Below are 24,529 nucleotides of genomic sequence, written 5' to 3'. Positions count from 1 at the left end.
ATGATACCTTTTAACTCTACCAGCAGTTACCTGCGTTTATCTAACTAGATTAACGAAACTGCAGTGCCTTCTTCTCTCATTTTATAATAACATTCTCGTTTTGTTGATTTCTACCTATTCGTACTAAAAGCATAGAGTGTAAACATAACCTTTTTAATGCTCACTCTAAACACGCGGTACATATATTTATTTTACAAAACTAAGCTTTTTGCATGAGAAGCTGTATTAGGAACTTTATGTTCCAAATTATTGCTTATACCTTACTACAAATTTAAGGGTTTTATTTTTAAGTTCTTATTTAAACTTGTTTAGTTCTATTTACATTTTCCTGTGTTTTAAATTTTTTGTTGACACCATTCACCTGACCTAAACCATGTCTTAATTTTCCAATTAATAAATTTATAAAACTAAACCTTAAAAATGCAAGTAGCATATTTACATAATGTACATACATCATAATATTTAATTAAAATTTGAATGAACATTTTCGATGTTAATTTCCTGTTCTCTTACATTGATACCATACATCAGGGATTAAATAGGAAGTTGATTGTTTATTGTTTTCCTTTGTTACATATTAACAATAACAATACAAATTTTATGCATAATAATTTGCACTTTCGTTGTGCAGTTTCAATTTTATAACCGGTGTTTTGCGTGTTTATAATTTGTTCAATTTATGCAAATTCTGTGAAATTTAAATCTTTATTTTAACACTTAGCAGGTAGTATTAGTAAATGTTTTGTAGTTTATAATAATATGCCACTGTGAGTCATAAGGAGTCAATTCTACAATTCTACCTCAGTGTGATGTCATAAAGCAGAACAGTTTGTTACATTTTGCCAAAAATCTCAAAAGAGGATAAAAATCGTTTCTATTCTATATGGGAGAGGTTCTAAGGGGGCTGATCCAACCAAATTCAACTTGGTTACTTTCTTTGTTTCGAGTGCTTCAGCAAAATGGTGTCCCATACCCGCCAGTATAATTTTTCCACCTTCACAAATCTATGCTACAGAGTTATAATACTGATATATTGGCTTTACCAAACTATATTCGGACCCATATTGTTTGTTACTACTTTTGTTTTGCTGCAACCATTGAAGCTTCTAAGCAAGAAGTTTTTCTTGGCAATTGTAGACACCTTGTATGTGTTATACATGTCATCTGCTGGGTCATGGGGCGACTTAGCTGGACATACTTTCCTTCTGACTGGAGATGACGTATCAGTTATAGCAGGGGAGGAATCATTGCTTCTACTTAACCATCAAACCCCTGTAGATATAGCTGTTCTGATGAGGTGTCTGCATGCTACACCTAATGCAGCCGCAAGCACAATGTGGGTGTCTGACTGGCTTATACAATTTATCCCCTATGGCTGGATGGCAAAATGTCACAATGACTTTTTTCTTCTACAATCAGTTGACGCAAAAAGATTGAAAATGTTTTTTAAAAACTCTGAAACATCAAATGAGCTTGTACGACTTCAAAAATCTATTGTTGATAATTTCAGGAGCAGGAATCGTAAATGGGTGATAGTTTTTCCCGAGGGTGGATTCCTAAGCAAGCGAAGGAGTGGTAGTCAAAGATTCGCTCGTAAAAATGATCTCCCAATACTGGAGCATGTTGCCCTGCCTAGATCAGGTGCTGTGCAGTGTATATTGGATACCTTGGGTGTGGACGGGAAATATCCAGGAAAAAATGGAAGTTGTGACAATTCTGCTGGTTTTACTGCATTGGGCCCAACGACAAATAGGAATTCGAGCGATTCTTGTCCAATAAAGTGGATTATTGATGTAACAATTGGATACAAACAAACAATGAGTTGTAGTGAGTTCATAATAGGCCATCGCGGCCGGCAAACCATACATGTTCATTACAGAATCAAACCAGCAAGTGAAATAATTACTTCCACACCATGTAATAATGGTAACTATGATGTCACTAAGTGGCTTTATGAATTATTCTATGAGAAAGAAGAATTATTATCATATTTCTATAAGCATGGTAAATTTCCCTCGGAAAATGGCACTTCTCCTCGCGTTGCACCTTTGTATTATAGACATATTATAATGGTAAACATCTATGTTATTCTAGGTTGGGCTTTTATTTACAACATATGTTCTTTATGTTTTTCATTGTTTTAAATATACAGCAAATGTTTCGCCAAGTCTACTCAGTATTTTACAAGCACTGATGATAGCAACAGTTTTTGTGTGTTATACAAAAAATATGTAATTAATAAGGTTACAATTATCATTATGGCAGACTGAGTAGACTTTGTGAAACATCTGCCATTGTAGGCTTTACTTATATTAAATTGGATTGATTTTAAATTGTTTTACCCAAAGAAACATTTTTCCACCTCTTTTTAAGTTATATTGCACAAGTGTTATAACAAGGAGTTCTCATATATACTTTGTTTGTTGTCATATATTTTGCTTTATTCATATACTTATCTAATGTTAAAGATATGAACCCCAATATGTTGTGATTTTTACAACCATATATATTGGTTAAACATAAGGAACCTCTAAGTTCCTGTGGTGAATCCAGTATATAATGTTTTTCAGTACTTCATATGCACGGCCTGTACCCATAGTTACCTACTGTTAAAGATATAACGTCTTAACATGCTTACTCATAGTTGTTAAACACAGAGAACCTCATTGATTATTGTGGCGAATGTAATGTATTTTGGCTTTGCTTGTTTGTATATACACCTAACAGCAGGGTAAACTCTAGGTGACATTGTTAAAATACAGTTACACTTATAGTTGTCAAATATAGGGAACCTCATTGATTAATGTGGTGAATGCAATATACTTTGGCTCTGCTTGTTTGTATAGACACCTAACAGCGGGGTAAAAGCTGTTTTAAGCTTAAAACTTTGGTTCCAAAATATGTTACCCCTGTTAAAAAACTTTGCCGCCAATATACTACGTACATACCTTTTAGTTTTAATTCCAATATTGTTACTATAGTATATACCCAGATAGATAGAGCCATCTTCAATATTGATTTAAATACAATCAATATTTTCATTACTGAATTGTATTTTTCCTGCTACTGTGACAATACTATGATTGTTATTATGACATCACTGTGGTCGCTATTACCTCGTAAAGTGTTCCAAACAAAAAACTAAAAATAAAAATACCACTGCTTTTTATGTCGTTATCATATTTATGTCATATATTATATTCAAAATATGCACGCTACCAAATGTAGACTGCCCAATGCTAACTGTGATATGTTTATTATACTGTGAAAAACTTTACACTGTTTCCTATGTACTCTCAATGTATTACCTCGTTTGTGTTTACATTCATATAGTTATACAGACAATCATAGAGCATTAGACAATTCAATATGGCGGGCACTGTACTTGAGAACCTCTCCACTAAGAAGTTACTGATAATGGTGTTTGGTTTGCTGTGTTTGCTTATTGGATTCGTATTAATCGGAGCTCTTGTAGGTAAGATATTCACATTAATATTTAATGGATGAATGAATGTAACTTGCTTTATTCTTGCATGGCAGTTCAATGACAGTCGTTATAACACGGGTGTTCTGTTTCATACACCTCGTGCCCGCTTACCAGTTACCACGTATGTAACTTATTTATCCTTGCATGGCGTTCTGTTTTATACACCTTGTGCCAGCTTACAAATTACCACGTATGTAACTTATTTAATATTTATCCTTGCATGGTGTTCTGTTTCATACACCTCGTGCCCGCTTACAAATTACCACATATGTAACTTATTTATCCTTGCATGGCGTTCTGTTTTATACACCTTGTGCCAGCTTACGAATTACCATGCACGTAACTTTGTGGTCAACCAATTTTATATTTTAACCAGTCAAAAGCCAGTCGAGTTTTGTTTCCAGTTTTTCTGTTAATGTGTGTTTGTGTTGCAGAAACCTGAAATAGCCCAATGCTGAGTTAACTTTTATAAGTTATTATAAATTTCAATCTAGTAAATCATACCATAAATGATCTGTTAATTCCACATAAGTTACAATCAAGGCAGGACAATGGTTCTAACATCCATAATTACCACGTTAACCATACCTTTACATATCCTGGATTAAACATGTATTCAACACAACATGAAATCACCGTAGCAACATAACTGCCATGGAATCTCAACCTATCACGGCAATTTCACACATTCCTCTTTTTTAAGCATGAAATATCCTATTCAAAATCAAATCTAATAAAATTTTTATAAGCGTCAAAAAAAACAGATAGTCAAATAGCATTTTTTCTGCTTCACTGATATAACCTTGTGCCCATATGTCTGTAGCAATTGTTTTATGCCATGGTGAATTGTATGTACTTTTCACGCACCTTCATTGACCCCCCCTTACACACCCTGTATGCTTGTATTAACCCATATATCCGACCCCAGCACCTCGACCATCGATGACCATCCAGCAAACTGCGCAAGCTTGTCGAGGAAACCCCAAACAACAATTTGTTCTTCCTCGTGTTTGTCAGCACGCGGTAATTTATATTTATTTATTTTATAAATATATCTGTTTATTCATTTTATAAGGGTGGGGTCCAACTGTGTGACACTCCATGGGGACCTAAGGTTCAGGTCACAGTTGGCCCATTTATATTTTAAATGTAAGGAAATGTGACATAGTTTTTTAGTGTATTGATGTTAATTAACCAATTCCCCCTGAGGCACGTCATGGGACGACACACTTATTTCTTTTGTTCCCTGGCATACATTGCTGTAGGACCTCACTCATACAGAATAGAATGTGCATAAACAATGTTTGGGTAATGGTCAAACTCTGGCCTAAATCCCAGGTCCCATGGCGTGTCTTACTGTCGGACCTCACTCATATAGAATATAATGTACATATACAATGTTGGGGTAATGGGTCAACTCTGTTATAACCAGTCATAACCAAACCTCTAATCATCCCCACAGTCACTGGACCATGGAAGTCCCAATGACGTCGTATTTTCTGTGTTAATACCTAAAGGAGGAATGCCAATGATACCTTGGTTCCAATACATGTTGACTCTGCTTTCATTCAGCAATATTTATAAACATGATAATCAATATGGTGGGTGTTGTAATAATGTAGGCCTATTCATTAATCCATATTATATAAAAGAAAATATAAGTGTATAAATACGTGAGAAAATATGTGAAAGGCTTATGTATCCCTAAAAAACATCTCATGAAACTAACGAATATTTTACAAAAGTAACTACAAAGCTGTGAAGCATTTTTACCAAATGATGAATGTATTAAATTTTGAATATAGTAGGTTGGGGGAAGATGGGACACCTTTTTATTCTATTTTCTCGACCTACTAGGTAGTAAACTAAGAACATTCAAACAATCATAAAACCGTATCCTCACGACTCTCATAGACCGTTGTTAATTGTTTAAAACACGATCAGGATATTATGTGGTAAAGTCCCATCTTCCCCCACCCTACTCTATATTTCGTGAAGAGTGTTTAAATTCTGCATGCACAATACATGAAAAAAGAGAGAAAACTGTTATGTAAGCTTAAATATACAATAATATATACATCTGTAAACAAATAACTGTAAACAAAAAAATGTAAACAAATATCATGTATTCATACATGGTAGGTAAAATAATAAAAATTCTTATATATACGAATGAAACAGCCCTCATATATATGAAAAAATACCATGTATTCATATATAAGAATATAATATAATGGCAGTCTCACCAACCCTTCTTTTAGTCCCAGGTACCCAGCTACACATGAACATTACACTGGCATACAGTGACCATCCTGCTGCCCATATTGAACATGATGTATGGACTCTTCTCGCACAATCGGATGAGGTTATCAGAGATTATGAATGCACGTTTGATTACGAGAAGTCGGAGCAATCAGACGACCACCAATACGACTGTGACTACATGTACCTTTTCCAACTTGGGTCTGTCCCGCATAAATATTATTTGGTCAACATAAGACTGCCTGTTGATGAGAGACACCCAGAGACTTCTAAGAATATGAAAACGGGGAAAATTACAGAAGCCAACACAGTGGTAGGTGCTTTATATTTATGGTGTGGTGAATGCTATTCTATAAGGGTGAGGTCCTACAGTGATGCATGCCATGGAACCTAGGATTTAAGCCAGAGTTGTCCCATTACTCCAACATTATATATGCACATTCTATTCTATATGGATGAGGTCGTACAGTGAGGCCCGCCATGGGACCTGGAATTTAGACCAGAGTTGGCCCATTATCCCAACATGTTATATGATCAATTTATTCTATTTTAGGGAGGTCCTACAGTGAGGTAATACCCAATGGTTGTTTAACATATACTGTAATCTATAATAACATCTTGGCCTGAAACCTTATAAGCTGTACCTGCATCTTGTATTCAGTTATTACCTTACAGACCATCACACAAACTGGAGGTTTTACAAAAGTTTGGATCAGTTTAAAAGTTGCTTTGTTCACTACCATGATATTTCCTCTGGTTTGGTTTTGGAGGCGAGTTTCTTCACTTTCAAGAAAATCTTTGCTGATTGAAAAGTAAGTGTATTTATGGTGTATGGAAGTATATGTATGCATATAGTGTTGAAAAGTATGCCGGTGTATTAGAAGACAGCCATGTTGCTTTACTTTCCAAGACGTACAAAGTGTAAGTGTAATAATATTGGCAAATTGTCGGCCATATCGAAAGTTGCACACTGCCATAAAAGTAAAATTGGTTGTGCAACACAACTATGTATGAACTCGAACATGTTTATAAACACCTCCCTCCCAGATCAATCTTTGCTCTCGGCCTCTCCCTGTTGTTCCTCAATCTCCCGTTAGAGTTGTTCACCATCTTCCTCCATGCTCCCTGGATGTTGCTCTTCACTGATCTTCGACAAGGTTTCTTCTACGTTGTCCTCCTGTCATTCTGGGTCATCTTCATAGGGGAACATCAGATGGTAGGTAACTATATATGTGTGGTTAAGTGTGTAGGCTGCTATATACATATAGTACTGTGGGGTAAGATGGGACACCCTTCGCACACAATATCTAGAAGCCCTGACCATGTTTTAAACAAAAAACAATGCTATTTTAGATGGACTATGAAATACTTTGGATGTTTTTTGTTTAATATCACAGCCTGTACTCACACTCATTTAGTGTCCCATCTTACCCCAACCCACTGTATGTAAACAAGTAGGTTAGTATATACATAAGAATCCCATGCTTTATACAGGCGTATATTGTATATGTTGACTTGAATAAGCATCACACATTGGAGTAGAGTTTTGCAATTCTGTTGAAGTGCAACCTGTGCAGCATATACGCAAACTTGCTAATACTTAAATGACATCTGCTCTCAATGACATCATAATACCCTTTATCCCCACAGGACCAAGCTCATAGAAACAAAATATCTTCGTATAAATGGCAACTTGGTAGTATTTGCGTCACTACGTTATCCTTGCTTGGATTTGAACTTGCAGAGAGAGGAATGCAGGTGTGGCTTGTGTGACTGAAGTGACTGAATTATAATATTCTGTATATATAACATTATTATGTCAGTTTATTTGATTTATATCCATATATTATCAAATTTGCCAACCATATTCTAATTGAAAGCTGGATACAGGATTCGTAGCTTTATACTTAACAGCTATTGCTCCAACCCTATGGTCACTAATAGGTTGACCAAATCCTTAGCCTTACAGAACAACAATCACCCACAGAGTTACATGCGTGGTAAGTAGTAACGGGGCATGAGGTGTATAAAAACAAAACACCCGTGTTATAACGACTCTCGTTGCCCTGCCACATAAAGATAAATAAGTTACAAAATTTGTTAGACTCTACCTTTAATTTTTTTTAGGTTAAAAAAAAACAAATTCATTTTTTTCAGATCATGAACCCCTTTGCCACTGTATGGTCCCACCCATCTGCAGCTTTAGCACTCCTAGTGGTAGCGAGTATTGGTGGAGGAATCTATCTCCTCCTTATTTGCTTCCTCGTGTTCAAAGTTTTCCGATCGATTCGTTTCAAACGAAAGTTCAATTTATCAAAAGAAAGATCTGAATATTTCATCTCGGTCGTCAACAGATTTCGAACCTTGATGTTGTTGTCTGTGGTCACTGCAAGTCTCACTGTTGTCTTCTTTATATTGGAACAAGTAAGTACAATAACAATATCAGACGAAGACTGCTATAGGAATTCACTCATATAGAATAATGTGTGCATATGCATTGTTGGGGTAATGGCCAACTCTGGTTAAAATCCCAGGTCCCATGGTGTGTCTCACTGTAGGACCTCACTCATATAGAACAGAATGTGCATATACAATGTTGGGGTAATGGGCCAACTCTAGTCAAAATCCCAGGTCCCATGGCGTGTCTCACTGTAGGACCTCACTCATATAGAACAGAATGTGCATATACAATGTTGGGGTAATGGGCCAACTCTGGTCTAAATCCCAGGTCCCATGGCATGTCTCATGGCATGTCTAGGACCTCACCCATATAGAATAGAATGTGCATATACAATGTTGGAGTAATAGACCAACTGTTGTTTGGTCACATTTAAATGAACTGTATTTGCATGATATAAATAACACAAAATCGTATTCAAATGCTCCTAACCCCCCAGAAATTGAACAAAATGTCCAAGGCACGACATTATATTATCCCATGACATAAATATCCCAACAAACAAAACGTAACCAAATCCCCATCCCCAGAAATTGGACGGGGTGTTTGAAGGTTTATTCTCCAAGGATGTAGAAGTGGCTTCAGCGTTCTTCACTGGGGTGTATGGCTTGTGGAACATTTATATTTTCCTCATATTATCCTTGTATGCGCCATCACATAAACTATATGACTTGGATAATGGTAGGTTGATTATTCATTCTTAGTTTAATATATACCATGCTGTGTCGCATGGCAAATGAAATGTTGGCATGATAAAGATGATGTTCTTAATTTATATGTCAAACTATGCATGGCAAAAAAAGATTATTAATTGTTTAATGTAAAAATAATTAATTTTATCTTAATTTTACATATGCTAACTTGTGAATGGCACGAGGTGTACTAAACAAAACACTTGTGTTATAACTAACAACTGTCATTGTTCTGGCGTGTGAGGATAAATTAGTTACATACGTTCATTCAATTTACTTTAACCTCCATAATATTCCCAACTTTGTTTCAGACGAGAATTCTGAACAAGAGCTAGTTGGCGTGCATCAGAATCTGCTGAATAATCATAGCGACCTGTTTGAAATGACTCAGCAAAAAGAGAGAGAGGATTAAACGCTGACTCATGACGATGAAAAGTTTGTAAACAATTTTATTTCGCACAATATTTAGACAAGACTATAACCACATGAAATATAGGGTTGGCTGTTTACCTTGTAAAATGGGATAATTGGCCAACTCTGGCCTGAATTCCAGGTTCCATGGCATGCCACATTGTAGGTACCTCACCATATAGAATAGAATGTGCATATACAATGTTGGGGTAATGGACCAACTCTGGCCTAAATCCGAGGTCCCATGGCATGCCTCACTGTAGAACCTCACCCATATAGAATAGAATGTGAATATACAATGTTGGGGTAATGAGCCAACTCTGGTCTAAATCCTAGATCCCATGGCTTGCTCTTTATATAAGTATGACTGTCACTGCCTACACTCCAATCAAATCTTCTTCCTAATTAAGCCTTTATCTTTATACAACGCTTGTTAAGGTGGTAGCATATGTAGGTGCCTTGTGTTTTTGCAATCATTCTGTAAACTATTCCATTTTTCTATCAAAGTTTTCTGTAAACGTGAGTGGTGTTAAGGTTCAAAATTTTGTTGTACGCAATGTTCATCTTTCCTGCTTACGTTGCTTTTCGTAAATGATTTTTAGGTCTGCTTAGCATAAATATTTCTTTTTTTGTTTTTTTTTAAGCGGCATTTACACCAAGGAGTAGCTAACCTTAATGTAAAAGTATAAACAAAAAAATATTACACCCAGCGTTGTTCAGCGCAGGTCAGCGTAGATATTTCTTTGTATTTCTTCTTTTAAAGAGGTGTTTACACTTCAGCGTAGCTTTTTTAGTTCAACCATACTTCATCTATTTAATCATACAATCAAACGTCTATAATTAAATCATATTAAAAGCAATGAAATATAATTCTACATGACACACGCGCAGTATTACACAACTACTATTACACTTTCAGCAATTATGTGTTTGATTTATATTTGCCAAAATATGTTTTTCTACTTTTTTACACCCAGTAAATTTGACTTTCATTTTTGTAGCAAATGTTAAACTAAAACTATTCCAAAGCTGCACTGTAAATACTAAAGCTTCCACCCTTGTATAACAATGCTTCTCAACCCCTGGCTCAATATTTCAATTAATTGGGTCGTCTACTACAGTAATTCACAAATCTTTTTCTGCTATTATAAAAGTTAATTTTTTTTTATGCTTAACACTTTTTGTGTGAAATTTAATTCCAGAAAGTCGCCAAAGCTTTGCTATTACTATATGGTCAGACCTAATACTTGGGTTGCTGCTAAAAGGTTGAGAAGCACTTTGTTATTACATTAACTGGTGCCTTTGTTTTATAATAGTATCCAGATATTCCTTGCACAGTTTATACAGTATTACTACATGGGTCTTATCTTACTAATAATTTCCACTTTGTCATATTGTGGTAACTTCTGTTTGGTAATAAAGCAGCTCAAATATTGTAAAGGTGATTGTTTTTAGAAGTCACAGTGTAACATGTATAGTAATGTGGTATAATAGGGTGGGGAAGGCGGGACAACTTTAGCACATAATATCGAAATATCCTGATCGTGTTTTAAACAATTAACAACCGTCTATGGAAGCCGTGAGGATACAGTTTGTTATTCTTAGAATGTTCTTTGTTTTTCACTGAATGGGATCTTCCCCCACCCTACTGTATGAATTATAACGATAACAGAACACAGGTGCTGTGGTCAAAATGTAAGGATACATAATTATTCCACACTCACAGTTTTATTCAGACCACATGTTACATTTAGTATTTAATGTAGGGTGGGGTAAGATGGTACGCGAGGCAAGATGGTCCACTTTATAATTTTTTTTAAGGGTTTCTAATTTAATATTTAAGCGGAAAAAATGTTACATTTTTTAACAGTTTTAGATTTTTTCCGTCCGCATTTTACATTAATTTTGTATTTATAACATATAATATCTATGTTATGCACTGGTGTATACATACTTATATATGCCATATACGTTCACACGCCTATCTAATTTTAGCGGGTTGTACAGTTTATTTATACCAACCATAATGTTAGTGCGGGTTTGTATTGGTTTAGCTTCAAGTTTAGTTTGTTTTTACTTCGACGCCGCAACTACAGTTTATACAACGTTAGCGGAGGTTGAAAGTTCATTCTCCCGTGAGCGAATCGTATGCTGTGTTTATGTAACGTATTGGTATCAACACTGCTTATCACTTGTTCACAGGGTGCCGTTTATTCTATGGTCTCTTAGAATATGGTAACAAAAACCAATATATAGTATTGTGGGGTAAGATGGAAAACGTTAACACATAATGTCCCACATTTCCCAATCTTGTTTTAACAGCCATAGCATAAGCCCACGGTTCGTTTTCATGCGATATCGCTTCTATATTTAGCACTTTTAACAACATGAAACCATTTGCATGTAAAATACCACAGTTGCTTATACCGAGCTAGTAATAACACCAGGTATACGTCATACCGCGTCGAATTCCGCTTTGCAAGTTAGATGTGGTTGATTAAGCCTGTGATAAAATACATGGCATGTAATTTAGATAAGCGGTAACGATTTACTGGCTGCAATTTAAGCGTAAAATCATCTCTGCTTGCCCTTCGGTGATGCAGGGTATGGCAACATAATGTGTTTAGCAAGCACGGTGTGTAAGTAGCGCTACATATCGTGTGTATGTAGAAAGGTGTAGACCTTTTTGTTGAAAATTTATTGACCCTACAGCAAATATACTAGACAGTTTAGGGAGTTACATAGAGTATAGACCTTGGGCAAGACACTTAACTGCAATTGCTCCATTCCAACGCTCACTAATGGGTTGTATTTAAATCTGTAGATTAATGCAACATTAGGCGTTAAATAAACAGAGTCCTACGGCAGTAACGCTACATATAGTTTATGTAAGAGGTGTATAAGCACATAACTTTTTGTTGAAAGCTATTGGGAGTCTTACGACTGTACCTTTAGCGTATTTGGCAGAAAGTCAAAACAGACAGGCGGCAGTTACTTTATATAACCATTTCGTATAAGATAATTTGCTTTGGGCGCATGTGTTCTTGAGCAAGACACACGACTACAATTGCCCCAATCTACTGGTCACTAATGTGTCCCAAATTATCCAGAAAGTTATACACGTGGTAACTCGTTAGCGGGCAATAGGTAACAGAATACTCGTGTTATAACGACTGTCGTTGCAACGCTAAATTCATTCATTCATTACACACAGATATTTAACCGAGCGTTGTGTATTACTGCATCTATAGCTTTCTAGATGGATGATATTCGTTTGAAAATCAACTTGACTTTGAAACAGCTGATCGTCGCATCGTCAGCTTACGTTGTTCTATTTGTTGTGTTCATAATACTCGGCAGCGTCGTAGGTGAGTTGACATAAGCTTAGTGTATGTATAAGATGTTTCATGTTTCTCTTTTACGGTTCCTTCTTATACCGTTGCAAGTCTCAGTAGGTACGCGATTGCATTATAACCGAGAGACACTGGTATTATTCACGGCGCCTTGGCCAAACGGTTAGCGCGCCTGCCTGCAACCCAGAGCCAGAGGTAATGGGTTCAGGGCTCGACGCTACAACCACTGTGGGCATATGTGTCCTTGGGCAAGACACTTAACGGTAATTGCTCCAACCCTATGGTCACTAATGGGTTGCCTAAATTAACAGCCATATACATGACAAATCTAAAGAAAACAATCACCCCCAACTCGCAAACTGGCACGAGGTGTATGAAACAGCACACCCGTGTTATAACGACTGTCGTTTTCCGGCCACGCGAGGATAAAGTACGCTACATTTATTCTACAGACGAATATCATAAATATACAATAATATATTGTGACTGTATAACTCTTTATATTCCACAATTAGCAACATCAGACATAACGTATAATATAGATTAAATCTAGTTACAAGAAGCGCAATGAATGCTACTTATAACATCATAAATCAACGTTCTACTTTATTTCAGCACCACAAACTACGTTTGTTACGTCACAACAAGGCTCACATTGTATCAGCAACGAATCGTTAGGCGTCGTTGAACTAAGTGAATGTCAAGTCCATGTAAGTAAACAAGGAATAAATGTGTTTGATCCGACACCATAGAACTGTTGTGTTGAACAATAAGAACTTCTGTTCTATATGAGTGAGGTTCTACAGTGAGGCATGCCATGGAACCTGGAATTTAGACCAGGTTTGGCCCATTACCCCAACATTGTATATGCACATTCTATTCTATATGGGTGAGGTCCTACAGCGAGGCACGCCTTGGAACTGGGATTTAGACCAGAGTTGGCCCATTACCCCAACATTGTATATGCACATTCTATTCTATATGGGTGAGGTCCTACAGTGAGGCATGTCATGGGACCTGGGATTTAGACCAGAGTTGGCCCATTACCCCAACATTGTATTTGCACATTCTATTCTATATGGGTGAGGTCCTACAGTAAGGCATGCCATGGGACCTGGGATTTAGGCCAGATTTGGCCCATCACCCCAACAGTGTAATGATGTTATCACACCTTTCAGGATATTTTCTTTATACCTTTTAGGATCTCAGTAATGTTAAATACAACCAGCAAGATGTGAAATACTGGATTCGCATTGGGGGTCTTCAAGATGGATTGATTATTACTAAATGGATGAGGTTTATGATGGTGTATTTGGAAATCAACTACGCGGGGGCCAACAACACTCAAGGTAAACTGGGGTGATTGTGATTTGGGTACATTGCTGGTTGAATGTAACTTATTTATAAAATCTTCCTCGTGGCGGGGCTGCAACAGTCGTTATTATAACACGAGTGTTCATACACCTCGTGCGTCCTTACTAGTTACTGCGTATGTAACTTATTTGTCCTCGCATAGCAGGCAACGCCAGTCGTAATAACACGGGTGTTCTGTTTCATACACCTCGTGCCCGCTTACAATTTACCTCGTTTGTAACTTTATGGGTGATGTAACGCGACGTAAAAGAGGATTACCATCCCACGTATCCACATTTACATTGCTTCAACATCCCATAAATACAAGATTTAAACCATTGTGTGTTATCTACAGTGGATAGGTTGAAGACAACGATGACATCCAAGCTATACACAGCACCAGAGGATAACACATGGAAACTTCTTCACCAATCTACTAATGAAGTGTATCTAGAAAGCAACGGATGTTCAAACCAGCCTTTGTGCAATTCAACCCAACTCTTACGCCTTGAACCTGTCACTTACCATCAATACATGATGGTGGTAACCTTCCCTAGGAATTTCTCACCCAAGGCCAAGATACTAAAGATTAATGCAAAGGTGTTAAAATTTTACAGTGAGAATGAGGAGTACGAGCCTTAAATGTATTATATGAAGAAATATATGATAGGGTGGGGAAAGATGGGACATATTTTCATTCTATTTTTTCGTTTTATTAGGTAGCAAACAAAGAACATTTAAAGAATTATAAAAACCGTATCCTCACGACTCCCATAGACCGTTGTAAATTGGTTAAAACACGAGCAGGATATTTGGATATTTTGTGTTAAAGTGTCCGGTCTTCCCCACCCTACTATCTCACAGAATACAACCGGTTTGACTTCATTAATATTGGTTATGTTTTTCATATATACTTAGTTCTGACGGCTGTTTGCTTACGAGAATCGTCCAACTTCATGATCTACTGAATTTTTACAGTTACAATAAGTCTAATTATTGTACATTTCCAGGCGATCTTCCAAACAAAGAGATTCACTTTAACATTTATTGGAATACGTTTGGTTCCCACCCTGATATTGTTGATCACAACATTCTGGTTTCACAACGTAATATCACATCTGCCATCTAAAACAGCGTTACACAGGTGTTTTACATCAGTACTTAATTTATATGCATTGTAATCTGGTTTGACAGTTTATATGCACATTCTATTCTATATGGGTGAGGTCCTACAGCAAGGCACACCATGGGACCTGGGATTTAGTCCATAAAGTGGACCCATTAACCCAACAGTGTATATGCACATTCTATTCTATATAGATAAGTTCATAGTTTGTATACTTTGGGTGGGGCCTTATGGGCATACCAGCGGACCTCGGACGTAGACCAGAGTTATCCAACTCTACCTGGAAATTTTAGCAGTATTTCCATGGTAAAAACAATGTTGCCTAAAAGTTGACTTGCCTTCCTTGTCTTTAACATGACGAATAATAATCCCCCCGTCTTAACGTATTTATACCATCCAGGTCCATCATATTACTCGGCATTACAACAGCGTTGGTGGATTTCCCATTCGAGCTTATCGTAATGTTCTTTGATGCTGGATGGCTACTTGCTATCATTAGGCTTCTTACACAAGCCAACTATGCTGCGCTTCTTATCTTCTGGGTTGTGTTTATGGATCAACATAAGGTGGTTTATGTAACTTAATAGTAAACATGAGGTGTATGAATACACCATGTGTGTCTGGTGTATAAGAAGACACCCATGTTATAACTCGACAGTGAGCATGAGGTGTATGAATACACCATGTGTGTCTGGTGTATAAGAAGACACCCATGTTATAACTCGACAGTGAGCATGAGGTGTATGAATACACCATGTGTGTCTGGTGTATAAGAAGACACCCATGTTATAACTCGACAGTGAGCATGAGGTGTATGAATACACCATGTGTGTCTGGTGTATAAGAAGACACCCATGTTATAACTCGGCAGTGAGCATGAGGTGTATGAATACACCATGTGTGTCTGGTGTATAAGAAGACACCCATGTTATAACTCGACAGTGAGCATGAGGTGTATGAATACACCATGTGTGTCTGGTGTATAAGAAGACATCCATGTTATAACTTGACAGTGAGCATGAGGTGTATGAATACATCATGTGTGTCTGGTGTATAAGAAGACATTCATGTTATAATTTGACAGTGAGCATGAAGTGCATTAACAAAACATCTATGTTGTTACGACTCTCATTGCCTCGTCACGCTAAAACAAGTTAAATTACTTTATTAAGCTCTCGTACACACAGGTCAACAATCACCCAAAGCGTCAACTACGTCTCCGTATCTACATTGGAACAATATGCGTCTTCTTATCTTTACAAGCTGTAGCAAACCTCACAATACAAGGACTTGTACTCGCCAACCCATTTAATATAAACCTCACACTCAATTTGGTAGAAGCTTTCCTTGGTGTGGTTATGTTTGGCTACTTGCTTGCAAACCTCTTCGCCGAAGCAGCATCGTTTATTTCCGCATCTGATACTTCTGTTTGTGGGGTTTTACCCTTAACCATGAGGTTACGACTGCTGATCATTCATTTCATCATCACGGATGTTGTAACGGTCATTTACTCAATCCTTACTGAGATATACAAGATGGATGTTAAGGTGAAGTATTAGATTGTATTACGCCCATGCTGATAGGTTCTGTGAAATATTCGTTGGGTCCTACGGCGAGACATATAGAGATGGCGTGCTTGTCTATCACACTAACACCCAGGGTGCTACCGTCTAGTTCTCATTGAAGCGGTTTATAAACACCCAATAATAAAAATTCCATTCTATTAGGGTAAGGTCTTCAGTGAGCCATGTAGGTATATTACCCCTTTACCCCAACACCCAGGGTGCTACCATCTAGACTCCACTGAGGCAGTTTATAGACACTTAATAATAGGGTTTCTATTCTATACGGTAGCGGTTTTACTTCATAGCACGCCAGTTGGCCTGTAATCTCACGATTATTCTAAATGCTTCACAGGGTTCCAGTTGCTCTGGTTTATACACTATCACGTTCTACCTGTGGAACATACAAGCTTTTGTTATCATGATTTTGTACTCGCCAAGAAAAAGTGAAATACCAAATCAAGGTGAGAACACATCCATGTTATAACTCATACCATGTATGTCGTGTATAAAATCTTACAAACATTGTTTCTTGTTACAGCACTACAGGAACAGTAGCCACAGCCCAAGTATTGCTCCGTGAAGATATAGACAACTAAAACTACTTTATAATAATATAGTAGGGTGGGGTAAGATGGGACACCTTTAGCACAGAATATCAAAATATTCCGATCGGGTTTTAAACAATTAACAACGGTCTATGGTTGTCTTGAGGATACGGTTTTATAAGTCTTTGAATGTTATTTGTTTACTACCAAATGGGACGAGCAAACAAAATGAAAATGTGTCCCATATTCCCCCACTCTACTGTAATAACAACTTTGTTGTCTAAATGATTACGGCTGCGAAGATTAAAGAATGGGAAAAATGAAACGACAGGGCATAGCGACACAACGCCAGTCGTTATTTCCCGCTAACTAATTTGCATATAACACGTGTTCTGTTTCTTTTGCGGGAATCAGATCTCATTTACATTCTATGTAAATATGTTTGGGATTGTCTTGTTTCCAATATACCACTTCAAATGGGATTCACCATATTCACAGCCATTGCTATGGGACAGCGCATGGGGAGTTCGCATTGAACGATATCGTGTTCAATACTGCTACCACATGTGCGTCTGTGTCTTTCAGCAAGATGCTTAACGACAATTGCCCCAACCACGGATTGTCTGAACGGTCGACCCATGCGTGGTAGCTCGTAAGCGAGCATAAGTTGTATGGAATAGAACACCCGTGTTATAACGACTTTCTTTGCCCCGCTAGGCGAGGACAAATAAGTTAAATACGTGCTAACTTGTAAGCGAGCTTAAGTTGTATGGAACAGAACGCCCGTGTTATAACGACTGTCGTTGCCCTGTCACGCGAGGATAAATAAGTTCATCCATGTGACCCAACCGTTGGCTAATTACATAAACTTTATATCACATGGCCCAGTACAAGCTACCAACGACAACTTTACTTAATTTTCTTTTACATTTTTTAGTACAACCGCAAAAATGAAACATTGTTTTTGTTTTATTTACCAAGAATTAGTAACTTGTTATTATTTGTATATTTTGCTACATCGTTTTATATCTACGTAAAAACTAATTTGTTATATTACGTTCCAAGATGTACATTTGTCACTTAAACATCTATTTACACCACATTTGCGCTTTTTGCATTGGGTAAAATATCATGTGCACTCGTAACACGAAGCAGCAATTAAAGACTTAACGTTAATTGGCCGTTATGAACGCCGTGCTAAGTTCGGCGTTCAAATCTTTCTTAGAAGTAAAATAGTCGCCGACAAGAGTAGCACGTATATCCCATGGGGTTTCCCATAGCGCTATACAGCTATAATACTAATGGTTTATGCGTCAGCCTTTAATGGGGCATGGAATACTCGACTCGTGATAGATCATTGCTATATGTTTACTGCGGTATGTTATTTGCGCCCTACATATATACTGGCATGTACTGTTACTGTGTAATGTATTCATGTCATTTGCGATGACTTGTAAAACAGCATTAGCGTGTTTGTCATAAGGAAGTGCTTTGCAGTCAGTTGGCACTTTGGTTTTGCTAACGACAGTTGCAGACAGCCGTGTGTAACTGTGTAGGCGAGGTTTTACTGTGCAGTGTTCCTAGGGAAATGTTAATTTTGTTTACAAGTTTTATGCCAAACCTCATTTTCAATCTTAACTGCCAAATGTGCACTGGTGCGTAAAGAAAAAGTTGCCGGGGGTTTTATCAGCTGTTACTTCGAATTTTGGGTGCAGAACCTCGGTGTAGCGAAGTGCATTGCAGCATATATATATAGAACCACATTAAGACGTTACATTGCATATAGATTCGGTAGGCCAGCTAACACAGAGCTATGCTAGTGTACGTGTAAGGTTATGCAAATATGTATAAGGGGAACGGAATATGTGTAAACAAAACGTAGGTCTTCCTAATCGCGATTGGCTGAAGCATTATTGTTAAGTATGCTTCATTATATACGTTTGTAGGCCTAGTTATATAACTCTGATGTTACGTGAAGGATATTTAAGTTGCATGTGTGGTAACAGTGGTAACTCTATATTGGTAGCAACTTCCAACTAGCAACCGTGCACAAGGTGTATGAAACAGAGCATCCATGTTATAACAACTGTCGTTTGTCTGTGAGGACAAACAAGTTGCATTCATTAATTCACCTAATTTTGAAAGCATTTTCAGGGCAACCAACCAAAAATCAGTGTTCAATTATAAAATTTATTTAAAATTATAATGTTTGGATATTTGTGAGGATAACTAGCATTATGAGCAATGGGGGGGTTATGCTGTCTGGGTGGCTGAGGAAGTCACCTCCTGAGAGGAAACTGCGGAAAAATGTAAGTTTTATTTATGTAATGTTGAGATAAAGTTATTTATCTGTTCAAATATGATGTAACATCCAAAGTTGTGTTCACTTGGCAATAAATGATTTATTCATTCATTCATTTATTTATTCATTTATTTGCTATTCATTTACATTAATAAATGGTATTCACTATTCATTCTTGTTTTCATAAAATAAAGAAGGTTTTATTAATTGAAGTAACAAACATATTGGAATTAGTAGCAAAAACAAACGTTTAGGTGTTGAGTTAATTATTGAAACCTTTCTTTTGTTACCAATTGTTACCAGTATTGTCACTAAAAAGTTTTAGGTTCAAGGCTTAGTGATAGCACTTGTTTGTGGAGGAGTGTAGAGTGAGGTGTTATAATTATTACTACAAATTTATGTTGATTATGATTACCCAAACGGTTAATTACTCATCCAAAACACAAAGGTGGCATTTAGCTAAGCATGAGGTATACTTGGCCACTATTGGATACATGGGCTATTATTCCTACTATTCGGTTAATATGTTAAAATCATCATAAAACTTGTTTTGCCCCAGTTTTGTATTTGCTTAAACAGCTAGCTGTGTATCTGCTTTTTGTTTATATTTGTGATTCAGATTAGTAACTGCTTTAAAATGTTGGCATCCAAATGCAGGACTAATTTGTAAAAGAAATATGTTAGTATACCTTGCACATAACATAGTGTAGAAATGTCAACTGTGTTAGAAGGTGCTCATATAAAAAACAGGAAACAGGAGTGACAAGTGACATCATATATTTTATTACTCCAGTTTTAAGTCTAAAACAGCTTTCATCTGTTGTGTCTATACAAACAAGCAGAGCCAAAGTATATTGCATTCACCACATTAATCAATGAGGTTCCCTATGTTTGACAACTATGAGTGTAACTGTATTTTAACAATGTCACCCCAGATTTTACTAAATATTCACAAAAATGTGTTGCCTCAAATCACAATAAAATAAAAGTCACAGTAAAATAAATTTCCTTCCAAAAATAAATATTTTTTGCCCTTGATCCCCACTGTTTTGTGGTAAGCCTGTTTTCATTTCCTGTTATGAGAAATAATTATTTTGCTCTCTTCCTTGTGTTCTTTAATAATCTTGTTTGTGGCAAAACCTAAGGCTTCCTTCCTTTTGGAATGTTACATAAATATTAATTGTGTTTCTACTTTTTATTTATACAGCTAGATTGCAATACATGGGAGGGTGTGTTGTTTTTATCACCAGATGGCTGGAACCTTATTTTTATAAGGAAGTGAATAACGTAGGTTTTGGGTCAATTATCCTAAAATAAACGATAACTCTTGTGTGGGTGGGTGCATACATGGGAGTTTGTGGCAGTATTTGCCGTAACTTTTTTAAGTACCTATGTCAATTTTTAGTTATACAATTAATTATTTTTCAAAAGATTTTGTGTTTTTCGTATTATTGTGCCATTTGGGTATTATTTCTGTATAGTGCTGCTACTATCACTAATATATATATATAGGTGTTATGTTGTTTGCATTTGAAACCATATTAACAGCTGTGAAAATAACCGGTTAGAGGTTACTTTTGTTTTGGTGCCAATTTTTTATGATTGTACCAACTAAACGACTTCCACTGCGATTATTATAGGCTGGCAACTAATATTTGTACAATAGCATGTGTATACACCAACACCCAGTATTATAAACATCAATGGCCAATATTGTTATCTATGCCTGGTCATATAAATCTAATCTAATCTACATATATCTTAATGTATATATGTTGAAATTACTTGCATTTTATGGCGTTTTAATGTTTTTTTTGGCATTTCTATTTTAGGTGCATTTTTATAACTATGACATAAGCAATTTTCTTAACCGGCTAATTATAAATTATGATGTCAGCAAAATGTTTATAATGATGTTTTTGGTACCAGACGTAACATTGGTATAAATAATAATATTATTATTAATGTTTAAGCCAAAGAACCCAATTTGTTTAAACTATGCCTGGTATAATATCCAAAATTATACCCACATTTCGCCAGCTTTGCAGTGTTATATTTATGATGATGCCTTGTCAAATGGAAGTTAAAACGTTTGTTTCATAAAATGAATATTTTTTTGCATTTAAGTTTGTGAAGCATAAACTACATGAGTGAGAACCAGGAAATAGCAAGCGTAACTCACTTTGATAGTTTCTGGTCATTATTTTACATGAATGAAATCTATGATACTTTCCCATATGGGATGTGTGGTCTATGTTATCAAACTTGTTTACATTATTAATGTGTATACTATGACTATGATATGTTCAGTGAATCTGGCCCTGATCTAACACTCATATTGTTGGACGGTTCTCGTTGTATCATAACAGAATACACCAAGTGCTACTAAATATGCAGCAAACAAAAATCAAGTCCAACTAAAGTGTAGCCTACCAAAGAAAGTTATATCTCATTAAAAACATTTTATTATCCATAAATTTCATTTATTTAGAGATGGTTCGTTATTTAATATATTGCGGTAAAACAGATGTCCTGTAAGCCTAATACTTTGCATGTTTAATCTTCTCGTATACAGGCAGGTGCATGAACCGCATGTGTGACTTCAAAAAGCAAAATCCTTTTTTAATGAAGGTCAAAAAAATTAAGTTCCCAGGCATGGCACGAAGCATTAAAGGTTCATGTTGTTTTATCACTTCTATATTTATCTACTGTTTACAACTGCGTGGCTGTGTGGTTGTATAATGGTTTCCTTCGCTGTCTTGTGTTTGTACAACTGCGTGGGATGCTAGTTTATTATCGAGACGATTTAGAGTGAATGTTTATGGATGCTGTCAGTTGTAACATGTTATGTGGTGGTGTTGTTGAACATACATGGTGTATTCACACCTTATGCTCACTGTCGAATTATAACACAGGTGTCTTTTTATACACCATACACACATGGTGTATTCACACACCTTATGCCCACTGTCGAATTATAACACAGGTGTCTTTTTATACACCATACACACATGGTGTATTCATACACCTTATGCCCACTGTCGAATTATAACACAGGTGTCTTTTTATACACCATACACACATGGTGTATTCATACACCTTATGCCCACTGTCGAATTATAACACAGGTGTCTTTTTATACACCATACACACATGGTGTATTCATACACCTTATGCCCACTGTCGAATTATAACACAGGTGTCTTTTTATACACCATACACACATGGTGTATTCATACACCTTATGCCCACTGTCGAATTATAACACAGGTGTCTTTTTATACACCATACACACATGGTGTATTCACACACCTTATGCCCACTGTCGAATTATAACACAGGTGTCTTTTTATACACCATACACACATGGTGTATTCACACACCTCATGCTCGCTGTTGAATTATAACATGGATGTCTTCTTAAACACCTTATACTTACTGTCAAGTTATTATTTCTTTTCTTGGTATATCTTCATAAGTTTTCCTAATATGACCACACATCAACGTAACAATCACCACGAATAACTTCAAAGTTCATGAACCTTTGTCACGTGTTATACTTCCGTCAATCATTCCTATGACATCACAACCACTTCTGTTAAAACACAATGTTCGTAGAAACACGTGGTTTAACTTTCGTGAACAAATAACATGGGCGCCACACTAAGGCGTAGTTTGTGTTGAATAAAAACATTTGTTCTAATAACAGCTACCGGTATAACGCGCTGGTTTATTTTGATACCAATTAACAAAAGGAACTGAAAGTAGTCTACGATAGCATAAAGATGAAACTAAATCAACTGCACAACTTCTGTTCGTGTCTCTGCTTACGGTAGCGCAGGCTACGAAGAATTAATGCCAAATGTTGAAACGATGGGATATAGCGACGAAACGACAGTTAAAATCATATTTTATACGCGGTATGACATTGGTTTTAATAAAATTTACGTCAAATTTGTTCCACAGAAGATCGGTTCTTAAATTACAACATGCGTTGTTACAACATCAGTATAATAAACACAACCATGATCCACAACTGAAACTGTTTTTAATTTTCAATATTTCTGTTCGTTTTCTGGTTCAATTTTCGGTTCCAAATACCAGAATTTTTTAACTCGAAAGCGAAAGTTTCACTTCATGTTGCAACTTCATTTTGTGCCTCGTATTAACAGTGGTTTAACTAACTATATCATTTAGGCGCAGCTGAAGTCGTCGGTTCCAATTTGGACAACCGAAATGCCAGAGTCGTATCTTTTAACAAACCAATAAATAACCGGAGTTCAATTTTATTTTGTTTCAAGAAACTTTTAAAAACGTCAAGCCTTTAATTCGACAAGTGAATATTTCACGCATATTGATCTAAAATAGCAGTTTCCCTTATTTGTGCATCGTATCGACCACGCTCCAATTGAAACAATTTATTCGAATTCAAAGCAAGGTCCACCAATGACGTCATCATGACGTATGTGACCAATGACACAAACCACGTGATTGGCAAATAAATGCGAGATCTAAAAATAATTTTCTTTAGAATCCGAAAGCGGTACGAAGGTGGTTTTATATGACGTCATAATCACAAGTGTTTAAATTGCTGAGTTGAATGTTTTAAATAGATGGTATTGTTACGTTGTATTTATCGCTTAATATAGATTGTTTTGGCTGCGTTTCGCTGTAAAGATTATATGATCGCGACTAGCGAGTTACAATTGTATGCGGCGATGCTTCTAAGAAAAGCTAAAGTTATATGAGCCGTGTCACGAGCGTTATCGGTCGTTTATATCCTAGCTTAAACGCAGCTGTAACGCTTGTGGTTGTAACGACTACAAGCTATTAACCACTGAATATATAATTAAGTGGCCCCACGACGTGCCTCACTATACGATGTAGACCATTATCGAATTGGTATAGTAGGGTGGGGGAAGATGGGACACCTTTAACACATAATTTCCAAATAACCTAATCGTGTGTTAAACAA

The 24,529-nt window shown here is 36.5% G+C and overlaps 4 protein-coding genes across 4 annotated transcripts in view; all 4 read left to right on the top strand.

The window, feature by feature from the left end:
* Window positions 1–30: 30 nt before the first annotated feature.
* LOC100185256 (acyl-CoA:lysophosphatidylglycerol acyltransferase 1-like) lies at window positions 31–3,333 on the top strand. The gene has a single exon (XM_026837594.1). The coding sequence runs from the start codon at window positions 960–962 to the stop codon at window positions 2,142–2,144; it is 1,185 nt and encodes a 394-aa protein (XP_026693395.1). The 5' UTR covers window positions 31–959; the 3' UTR covers window positions 2,145–3,333.
* LOC100183598 (protein wntless homolog) lies at window positions 3,332–10,750 on the top strand. Its single transcript, XM_026837589.1, has 10 exons — window positions 3,332–3,475; window positions 4,416–4,510; window positions 4,950–5,088; window positions 5,749–6,062; window positions 6,425–6,561; window positions 6,797–6,965; window positions 7,400–7,507; window positions 7,907–8,173; window positions 8,738–8,888; window positions 9,211–10,750. The coding sequence occupies exons 1-10, from the start codon at window positions 3,370–3,372 to the stop codon at window positions 9,309–9,311; spliced, it is 1,587 nt and encodes a 528-aa protein (XP_026693390.1). The 5' UTR covers window positions 3,332–3,369; the 3' UTR covers window positions 9,312–10,750.
* A 462-nt stretch (window positions 10,751–11,212) lies between these two features.
* On the top strand, window positions 11,213–18,738 carry LOC101242312 (protein wntless homolog A-like). The gene is made up of 9 exons (XM_004226892.4): window positions 11,213–12,678; window positions 13,279–13,373; window positions 13,865–14,012; window positions 14,372–14,616; window positions 15,027–15,160; window positions 15,543–15,708; window positions 16,330–16,689; window positions 17,060–17,168; window positions 17,246–18,738. Exons 1-9 carry the CDS (start codon window positions 12,570–12,572, stop codon window positions 17,260–17,262), a joined length of 1,383 nt encoding a protein of 460 aa, XP_004226940.1. The 5' UTR covers window positions 11,213–12,569; the 3' UTR covers window positions 17,263–18,738.
* Window positions 18,739–19,394: 656 nt separating this feature from the next.
* LOC100175067 overlaps window positions 19,395–24,529 on the top strand; it is a 25,873-nt gene continuing 20,738 nt past the window's right edge. The window contains exon 1 of the mRNA XM_018814929.2: window positions 19,395–19,561. Coding sequence (XP_018670474.1) covers window positions 19,490–19,561 — 72 coding nt within the window. The 5' untranslated portion in view covers window positions 19,395–19,489. The remainder of the gene's footprint in view (window positions 19,562–24,529) is intronic.

The sequence above is a fragment of the Ciona intestinalis genome, chromosome 14 (assembly GCF_000224145.3).
Source record: "Ciona intestinalis chromosome 14, KH, whole genome shotgun sequence".
Lineage (NCBI taxonomy): Eukaryota > Metazoa > Chordata > Ascidiacea > Phlebobranchia > Cionidae > Ciona > Ciona intestinalis.
Note: the sequence above shows the minus strand (reverse complement) of the source record. Positions and strands in the feature narration are given on the sequence as shown.